The following is a 10,412-nucleotide window of genomic DNA, read 5'->3' as shown; positions in this document are numbered from 1 at the left end:
AAAAAAAAAAAAAAAAAAAAACCTTTCTGTATGCCTCCAGCTAAGCTTCTTATTTCATAGCTATGACTTCCTGTGGCTCTTTAATTCCCTTTTACTTACAGTTTGTGTGGAAACTGAGTTTCCAAAGATATTATTGTGGATAAGGGTTGAACAAACAATTTTTTGTATTTATGTATAGTTCTTGATTTTTTTCTAAAGGATTCTGTTGATTTTTAGTTCTATGTTCTAGAAATAATTCTTGAATTCACAACATAATTGCTTATTTTTATATATTGTCATAGAGCTACTTAAGAGTGATGTTTTAATGCTTTCTTCTAGTGAAAGAAGTTCTGCTAGATTTAATAAAAATTGAATAAAACATTTTATACATTTTCACACCAAAGCATCAAGCTTATATAATTGATCAGGGAACCACCACTTATCTGTTAACTGTGTGGATAAAAATTTAATTAAAACACAATTCAGGAACTTGTTTGTTACTACTCCTTTTTCTTTAGTATTATAGATGTAAGAGTTTGAAAGTTCCTGGATGCTGTCTTTATAATTTTTTTTTTAGATGCAGTAATCAACTCAATTGCCAAATGAAATAATTTTTTCTTTTAGTTCTAGAAACATTCAGAAACGACTGCACTTTTTGCTTTAATCCTATTTGTCATGAGAAATATGCTGCTGGAATCACTTGAATATTAGAAATAAAATCTCAAGCTTCTGGCCCTGTAACATTTTAAGCTTTAATTCTGTCCTTATAGTGCAGATTGTCTGGAGAGCCAGAACTCTTTCATAAATCACATGCTGGTCCCAGCAAATAGAAATAAGCTTCTGCACTGAACATAGTAGATTCTTTAGAATGGAGGCTCTTCTGGAATTAGTCTGAAATTAGAAGGGATCTTATATGAGGTTCCTGAGCCAGGACAGTTCTCATTAAATTCCAAAAACAATGCCACAGAAGAAAAATATCAATTTATCTCTATATATGTGATACTCAAACACACATGATAAAGAAACTTGCTCTGTCTTCTCAGATGGACGTTCAGTGACTTACTTTATGACTTCAGTTGAGTGAACTTGGATTTTAATATCAACTTTAAAATCATAAAAATAAAGTAATACTACTTATATTTATATATGTGAATTTGTTATTAAATAGTAGAATAATAAATTCCATGTATTTGATGCACATGCAAATAAATGCATAATGTTTTATTTTTTCTTCTCCAAATTAACTTTAGATTCAAATGTACCAGCTGTCCCGGCTCCTTCATGACTATCACAGAGATCTCTACAATCACCTTGAAGAAAATGAAATCAGCCCCAGTCTTTATGCTGCCCCCTGGTTCCTCACATTGTTTGCCTCTCAGTTTTCATTAGGATTTGTAGCCAGAGTTTTTGGTAAGAGATATCTGTAATTAAATGAACAGTGTTATTTATTCTAAGAACTATATTTTTACTTCTAGCCATATAGTAGCCCTATTGTTTTCTCATTGCGTTACACAGAATAGCAAATTGCTGGTGGAATATAATAAACGTGCCTGGCTCTATTCTGATAGTAATTTAAAACCATATTTGTCTTACATAAAATTGAAATTAAAAGGGAAAGAGGAATTAGGCTCCTGTATTTGAGCAAGTTGTAATGGAACTCTTATTTTCATTTATGCCTAAAATTCAGAGGGTATACTTCTAAAATCTGGGCTAGGGACAGACTGTATAATTTTCTACCCCCATTATTGTCTTCATCTTGCATTCAAAACACAAAGAAATATGTTCTTTAACTGGGTCAGTGGAAGCACCTGTATCAGCATTGTTTCTAATGGCATTTCTCAGTCTGATTTTTTTGTTGTTAACGGGTTAACTTTACTTCCTGTTTCATTGCTTATGTAACTCTTCTTTCACACTGATGCAGTGCTTGGGAACAGTCTCTAAGACTGGTGGCTCAGGGAAAAACACTAAGTAGAGTCAGTAGAGCCCAGGGCAAGTTAGCAACTGGCTGCTCTAATCACAGTGTTTGGCATTGGGAATAAAAAGGGAGTGTAACATGGTTTATGTTCCCTTTGGAGGCCCTTAAATCTATTCATAAGTCTTTGTATTTGTCTATTATTTAAAAAGCAAAAAGTAAAACAAGAACAACAACCAACTATTCATCAGAGGTTGGTTCTAATGATGTCATTTAGGACCTCAATAGCCTTAGAAAGGGCTCCTTTAATTTTTGTGTTCTGTTCATCTATTTAGTAGCCATGGTCAAAGCAGTCAGTATCCACTCACAACTGCACTTCTGCTCAGTTGGAGCTTTTTGTCAAATTGTGAGTATTGGCTCAATTGTAGGTCACTGCCAGTGTTTGAAAAAGTGAAACAGAAGAGCATACGGTGAAGATATTAGGGAATATTACAAATAGTAAGGAAATATGTTGTTGGGAGGAACTTGTTTTGAGGATATATGTGTAATATGTGTGTGTACCAGATTACAGCATACAGTATCTTTCTTACTGAGGGGTGTGGTTTGAAAGTTGAACACTGCATTAGCGGTACTACAATTTATAAAGTGTAGTGGAAAAGTAAAGTTAAAATGCACTGAATCAAATGTTCACCACATTTTTTGTTTGTTTGTTTATTGAAGATACGCTATTGCTTTTCTACACTGACATTTTCTCTGGAGCTTGGGTTTCTGTTAATGGGTCTTCTATAAATCCTTTTGTTTATGTGTTTTTCTTCTAGAGAATAGTCTATCAAATCAAAATGTTTCAGGGCATCTCTCTTTGACTTACCCTTGGAAGCTTGATATCAAGAGTTCAAGAGACAAATGTCCTCAGTATCAGTTTTTTGTTATGAGACTACAAATGATGCTGTTGGCTGTACAATAGCTGTTCACCTCTCTTGTTTGAATTTATAAAAGAATAGAGACTGGCAGAAAATGGAAAGATGCATGGACAAGAAGTATTACTATGTTTGAAATAAAGATTTATGGTTCCCTCTTCATTAAGGACTCCCTGTTGTATATTATTGATTAAAGAATGACGTAGATTGAGAGAAACTTTCAAACAAAAGTACTTGATACTTTTCTTTCTTTCTTCCTTCCTTCCTTCCTTCCTTCCTTCTTTCCTTCCTTCCTTCCTTCCCTCTTTCCTTCCTTCTTTCCTTCTTTCTTTCTTTCTTTCCTTTTCTTTCCTTTTCTTTCCTTTCTTTCCTTCCTTTCTCCTTCCCAGTCTTGCTCTGTTGCCCGGGCTGGAGTACAGCAGCATGATATCAGTTTACTGCAACCCCTGCCTCCTGGGTTCATGCGATTCTCCTGGGTTCAAGCGATTCTCCTGCCTTAACCTGTAGCTAAGACTACAGGCACATGCCACCACACCCGGCTAATTTTTGAATTTTTTGTAGAGATGGGGTTTCACCATGTTGACCAGGCTGATCTCAAACACCTGGCCTTAAGCAGTCCACCTGCCTCAGCCTCCCAAAGTATTGGGATTATAGGCATGAGCCACCACGCCCAGCCTAGTACTTGATACTTTTGAAAAGTATTGCATGTTTGTATTTGTAAGAAAGCAGGGCTTAGAGTTAGGGTAGCTCCTATTTTTCTCTTCTGATTGAGGTTATATGTTTGTTGTTATTTGTTTTAATTTTTCTTTTAAGGCGTCTTTTTTTTTTTTAATTTCCTGGTATGGTATAGATTTAATTACATAGCTAGTTCATTTACTTTTTATTATGGTAATGAGAGTTGGAATAGTACTAATTTGTTATGTAAATTTGTTTTGTATTCCTGTTGTGAAGAAAAATCTAAATATCAGTTGAATAACTGATAACTGTCCTTGAGGTTTACTTTGTCGCCATTAAATTTGGCATTAAAAATTACAGATAGTACATCGACAGAGGTATATACTTTGTCTTTTTTTACTCTGGCTTTCTCTGAGATTCTTAAGAGGAATATTAAAACATCTGCTTATATGTTTAGTTATATTACCTTTTTATTTTTAAAAAAGCTAGATGCTTTTGACTAGTTTTCTTTTGCAAACTACATAAAACAAGTAAACAAAACCTTTAGCACAAATAGCATGCTTTTCACAAGAATGGATGCATAATTTTGATCATGAAAATTATATCTCTTCTTTTAGATATTATTTTTCTTCAGGGAACTGAAGTTATATTTAAGGTTGCACTTAGCCTGCTGAGCAGCCAAGAGACACTTATAATGGAATGTGAAAGCTTTGAAAATATTGTTGAGTTTCTTAAAAGCACGCTACCTGATATGAATACCTCTGAAATGGAAAAAATTATTACCCAGGTATGATTTAAATGCTAATATTATTATAACATTTTTTTTTTTACTGAATGTATATTAAATGCTTTAGCATAAAAATGTAGCTTTGCTTGACAGGTACAGTTTTTTAAAGCTTTTTTAAAAACTTTGATCAGATACATTTTATGGAGAAAGGAGTCTATTGTAAAATTTCTACATTGTGACATTGTCTATCTGGCTATGCACAGGAAATATGGTTTAGTGTGATGTAATGAGTTTTTCAGGAATCCTTTCAATATAAACCAATGCTAAAACTGAAGATAGAACTGACAGAGTGAGGAAGGCCTGAAAATAAAATGAAATCCACTTGCCTTTGTTATATTGATAATTATGTTGTAATTAACATACACAAAGAGGAGATGTAGCAAGAGTACAGGCTTTGGAATTAGAAGGTATTGGGTTTGGATCTACTTCTAGCTCTTTAATTGGTTGTTTGGCTTGCACACATCAGGCTAGTCATCTAAACCCTACTTGTCTGAATGGGACAGTACTGGACAAGTTCCAGAATGGGACGACACTGATCTGGGAGGTTTTATGAAGCTTAAGTGAGGAGACTTGATGTATCAGTCTTTGTCCCTGCAGGAAACATTCTCCCTCTGATAGTTCAAATGAAGGAACCATTTATAAAGGTGTGGGTAGGCTTAAGGGAATCCAACACAGACGTCCAGGTGCCCAGGAACTAGTAGCACAGGGAAACTGTTCAAACCCCTGGTGCAGAGGGGCTAAGTGGAGGACATAATAGTGTTACTAGGCCCAGGGAGAGCCGGAACTCTGGACAAGTGTTCTGTGCTGGTTGTTGTGGTCTTGTTGAACTAGACAGGGAAGGACCAGAAAAGAAATACCCAACGCTTTTCTCCTGCCCCTTCTGATCTTGTGCTGGCATCTTCTATTCACCAAACTGAACCAGAAGCCAGCCAGAAAGAAAGTGTGGGGAATTGTCTGTCTCCTAGGGTACAATAGAATGGATGAGGGCAGAGAATGGATCTGAGAAGCAAATTGAGAGTAATTTGCACACCAGTATACAGCTGCCACTCACCTGGTCCTTGTGAAGAGTTAGGGACTCTTCATAAGGACCAGGTGAGTGGTAGCTGTATATTGCTGCTGTTCAGATGCAGGGGACAAGCTTAAGAGCAGACTGATAGCTTGACAGTTATGCTTTATTAGCATTGATAAAGTTTACCCACTTTCGTGAAGGCACTTTTGATGGCAGAAAGACGAGAGGGTTTAGAGAAAGGGAGTTTGGAGCCTTGTTCTGGTGCCCTGCACTTACTAGCTGTTGGGTAAGAATACGGGCTTGTATTAGAAGATGCTGGGTTTGCATCTACTTCTAGCTCTTAAATTGGTTGTTTGGCTTGCACACATCAGCCTAATTGTCTAAATTCTAGTTGTCCAGAACAGGATAGTACTGGACGAGTTCCAGAATGGGACAATACTGATCTGAGAGGTTTGAGCAAGTTACAGCTTCTCTAGGTCTCAGCCTCTTCCTCTACAAAATGGGAAGAACAGAAATAGATTCTATTATAGTTTTATATTATTTTATGAGCAAATATAACCAATATATTCAAGTATTTTATATCCTGTAATTCTTACTATAATATGAACTCTTATTATATTAATTCATATAGAATTTTCTATTACATGGAGTCTAAATCATAAATATCTATTAATAGTTTGTGTTTGTTAAAAATGCTCTATAAGCTGGAAAGTATAGCTTTTACTTATATATTTACTTGTTTATTAATTTTTCAGAAATAGCTTTCTTGATTGGAAAGGAATCAGATATTATGCTTTTAGATATTTGAAGTCAGATATCACCTCCCTGCTAAAATTAATGAGGAAATCACCTGGCTTTACAAATTACTATTAGGATTAATGAGTAGAATTTATAGGCAGGTCAATTTGAACTTGATATTAGAGATAATTTTCTAACAATTAGAGTTGATTACTGTGGAATTAAACGCTGATATTAAGGGAGACTTTGAACTTTACGGATACTGGAAAAAATACAAATGCAGAAAACACAAAGAAGAAAATAAAAGTAACTACAAATCTCAACATCTAGAGATAACCTTTGAAACTTTCTATTACATGTTTCTTTGCTTATATATACATATAAAAATGTATACAGTTATACATAAATGAAATCATACTCTATATGCTGTTGTGGAACCTCATTTATAATTTTAAAAAATATAGGGTATTAGATTTTTTCCAATACATATAAATCCATATTATCATTTTTAATGGTTGCGTAATAATCCATTGTATCCATCCCACTAGGTAAGGAAAAGGTGATGGTTATTTGAGGATGACCAGTTAGTCTGGAAATTCTCTTACTAAAATTCAAATGTTTTAGTATCTCTAGTAGTAATTAGCAAAGTCAGGTTTTTGTGGTTTCTTTTCTCTTTTCAGTGTTGGTGTAGACACCATTGCTTGTTCAATGTAGTCATCAGGCTGCTGTCTCTCCTTCCCCTAGGAAGTTTGTAGTAACTGTCCTCTAGCTTCAAAGCAAACTATCTTCCTATTTAGCGGTGATATAGGAGAGCAGTAACAGCCCAAATTAAACCTTACCGCCCTGGACAGTGCTCATGATGTGCAATTTTGAGGATTCTCTATGTGGTACAATATGTAAATGATGCTTAAGAGGCTTATCGGGAATAGCAAATGGATGAAAAGTTTTATTAAGATCTTTCTGCTCCATTGGCAGATAAATTAGAAATGCTTTTGGTTTCTCTATTACAGTAATACCCTATGCAATTTTGCTTACTGATCAGCAGAGATTACCTCTGACATAATAATTACTCAATAATGTTGTTTACCTACTATACTACATTTTGGGAGACAGTTACTAGATTATGAATATGTTGGCTGCAAAATACTCTTGGATGTTAATTTATTCTAGTGACTTGGCTTCATGAGAATGTTTCAATTGTATAGAAATAATCTGTTCTGTTTTTAAAGAAAAAATTTATTCTTTCACAGAAAGAGCTATCTGTTTTTATGTTAACAGTGTAAGCTATATCTAATTTATTCTTGTATTGACAGTCACACCTGTTTTTTTTCCTTTTTTATGCTTTAATGTTCTTCATTAATAAGTATTTGGAAATATACATGAAATATATCAAGATCAGACACAAGCTGTATCTTGTTAATACATACCAAAGGCTAGCATAACCCATGATGCTTTCATGGCAGGTTTTTGAGATGGATATTTCTAAGCAGTTGCATGCCTATGAGGTGGAGTATCATGTGCTACAGGATGAGCTTCAGGAATCTTCATATGCCTGTGAGGATAGTGAACCTTTGGAGAAGCTGGAGAGGGCCAATAGCCAACTGAAAAGACAAAACATGGACCTCCTAGAGAAATTACAGGTAATGAAATGAAGATTTGAGCAAAGAAGTTCTTTAATGCCTCCTGCATACACAGAACTACCTCAGGAATGTTAGGATGTGTGTGGAATGAACCATTGCTGACCAAGAGCCCATGTAGCAGACTGTCCAAGTGCTTTGGGGTTGCAGTTGACATGTTAAATTAAACATTACTTGGGAAAAAATGCACCCTTACAAAATAGCTAAATGGCAGTTCAAAGTGGAATCTTTTTAAATACTTACTGCATGTTATACACATTCAGTTAAGTTCAAAGGAGGAAGAATTGAATGTAGGAAACTTTTTGAGTTGGTATCTGGAGGTTTGGTGGAAGAAATGGGTGAGGACGGTCTTCAGTCAGGCTGGTTAGGAGGGTGCATGAATAAGGAGGACATGGCAGAGCAGCAGAGTTCCTGGCGTCAGTTTAAGATAGATGTTGGGGAAAGGTAGGGTAAACATGATGGAGGCAGAATTGTAAGTGACTTTTGGTGTCAAGCCAAAGAACATGGCTTTAATCCTGTCAAGAGGGAAATCTCTCAAAGTTTTTGAGCCGTGCTGCAGAAAGATCAATCCAGGAACCTTGACAAGGACAGGGAGAGAAGGTAAGGAGGCCTGCTAGACGTCATTTGTGAACATCTGTTGGGGATGATGACAGTTGTCTAGACTAAAATGGAAATTGAAAGAGAGGGAGACGTGTCTAGGTAAATTGAATGATCATTAATATCACACGTAATATTAATACATCATTCCTGTGTAATATTAATACATCATTCCTGCCATCAGGGAGTTGACAATTATTTGAGAATATAAAATATTACATGTCTATCTCTAAGCACACACTTATACATGCAATAAGCAATTTCTGACAAAGTAATATTCTGTATTTGCCACCTGTATGATGTGTGCTGTGTGGCCATGCCCTGATGCCCTCAGGGGCGGGGCTTAAGAGTGATCATGGGCGGGAGGCTAGCAGGTGATCCTTCTGAAGTCATCAGGGGAGATGACTCCTGAGTTTAAGTGCCCAATGGCTTCTTGGTTTCCACTTAACCCCTCCTCTCCATTTCCCCAACACTGCACCTGGCTACCAACTAGAAAACACTAAAACTCTGCTTCTATATGGTGAGTCACCTGCCAAGACCACTCAGCAGAGACAGGTTAGAAATGAGGGTTCTCTAAAGTAGTTGCTCCCTAAGAATTGGAACACTAAACTTCCTTCACTTTGTCTTACATTGGCTCTGGGTCATAGAAAATTTTGATCTTTTTTTCCTATTCACAAAAGAGCAACATCGTCTATTTTCAAAAACAAAAATAAATGGTTGGTAGATTGTCCATTTTTAGTTGGAGATTTCAGTGGTGATTGAGTATTTGCCCTGATGAGGGAAGGTGGGATTGCACCTGTTTTATAATGATTCTTCTGAACTGTTGTAGACTTTTTAATTGGCAGTTCAGGGCAGTCATCATCAATTACTTTCATCATCAATTACTCGGCCACCCCTTACATCTACAAAAACTGATGAAAGCCCAAGTGTGTGTTTGGAAAATGCCGTAATCCAGGCAGAGAAGGAAAACCTCTTTTAGCACTGCAGGATAGTGTCAGCAATCTCCTGTTTCTCCTTCAGCCAGGCCAAAGCCCACTCACCCAGGGGAACACCAGTGGGTGTAGAATAAGGACTCCTACTGTGGGTGAGGGGGTTGATTTAGTATTGAATTACTAGTGTATTCAGTGAGAGGAGATGAATCATGATAGTTCCATAGTTACATCTTTGTGAAACCTAATAAATCATCGTTCCATGTGGGTTTTCAGAGTATTCGCTTCACATAATATTTTATTAGGTAATGTGAAATTAATATGTGTAAGGACTGGGGACTATTATAATGAACTAGACTTAAAATTTTTGATTTGGAGGATTTTTTTTTTTCTGCAAACAGGTAGCTCATGCTAAAATCCAAACCTTGGAATCAAACCTGGAAAATCTTTTGACAAGAGAGACCAAAATGAAGTCTTTAATCCGGACCCTGGAACAAGAAAAAATGGCTTATCAAAAGACAGTGGAGCAACTCCGGAAGCTGCTGCCCGCAGATGCTCTCGCCAGTTGTGAACTGTTGCTGAGAGACCTAAACTGCAACCCTAACAACAAAGCCAAGATGGGAAATAAGCCATAATGGCAGAGCCGCAGCCTCAGCAGAAAGTGCTCCTTAGAATACTACAGAAAGGAAGAGCCTGCATGCTGCTGGCCGGAGGCTGGACCCTGAAGGTGATGGAACCACCTAACACTGGTGCTGAGCTTCTAGTGGCAGCAGGTGGGCCTCGCGCTCCTCAGAGCATGCCAGTCCTAAGCCATTGGACATACGTGGACTGGTTTTTGTTGTTGTTACTATGTACATATATATATATATATATATATATATATATATATATATATATATATATAATGAACATAGTTCATGCTTTCAGATAAAATGAGTAGATGTATATTCAGAGTAATTTTTTTAGTCAGAACTTCATGAAATCCACACCAAAGGGAAGGTAAACTGAAATTTCCCTTGGACACATATGAAATCTTTTTGTCTTTATAGTGAAACAAAGCCAGAGCATCTTTGTATATTGAAATATACTTGAAAAAAATGAATGTATTTTTTTCTCCAAAGAACAGCATGTTTCACTCAGTGGTGGAAAGGTGGAAACATTTATGTCACTTTATGTGTATCTGTCTTAATATCTACTGACATTGTCTATATGATGAAAATGACTGATTAGTA

The 10,412-nt window shown here is 36.2% G+C and overlaps 1 protein-coding gene across 9 annotated transcripts in view; it reads left to right on the top strand.

Annotated features, from left to right (window-relative positions):
* Window positions 1–10,052, top strand: part of TBC1D4 (TBC1 domain family member 4) — a 178,210-nt gene extending 168,158 nt beyond the window's left edge. For all 9 annotated transcript variants that reach the window (XM_037736805.1, XM_037736806.1, XM_017523647.1 and 6 more), the window contains 4 exons: window positions 1,230–1,389; window positions 4,101–4,270; window positions 7,481–7,657; window positions 9,582–10,052. In XM_037736805.1, the coding sequence (XP_037592733.1) occupies window positions 1,230–1,389; window positions 4,101–4,270; window positions 7,481–7,657; window positions 9,582–9,815 (741 nt within the window). In that variant the 3' untranslated portion in view covers window positions 9,816–10,052. The remainder of the gene's footprint in view (window positions 1–1,229; window positions 1,390–4,100; window positions 4,271–7,480; window positions 7,658–9,581) is intronic.
* Window positions 10,053–10,412: the final 360 nt, after the last annotated feature.

The sequence above is a fragment of the Cebus imitator genome, unplaced genomic scaffold (genome assembly GCF_001604975.1).
Source record: "Cebus imitator isolate Cc_AM_T3 unplaced genomic scaffold, Cebus_imitator-1.0 Scaffold29, whole genome shotgun sequence".
Lineage (NCBI taxonomy): Eukaryota > Metazoa > Chordata > Mammalia > Primates > Cebidae > Cebus > Cebus imitator.
This window is presented reverse-complemented; position numbering and strand designations above follow the sequence as displayed.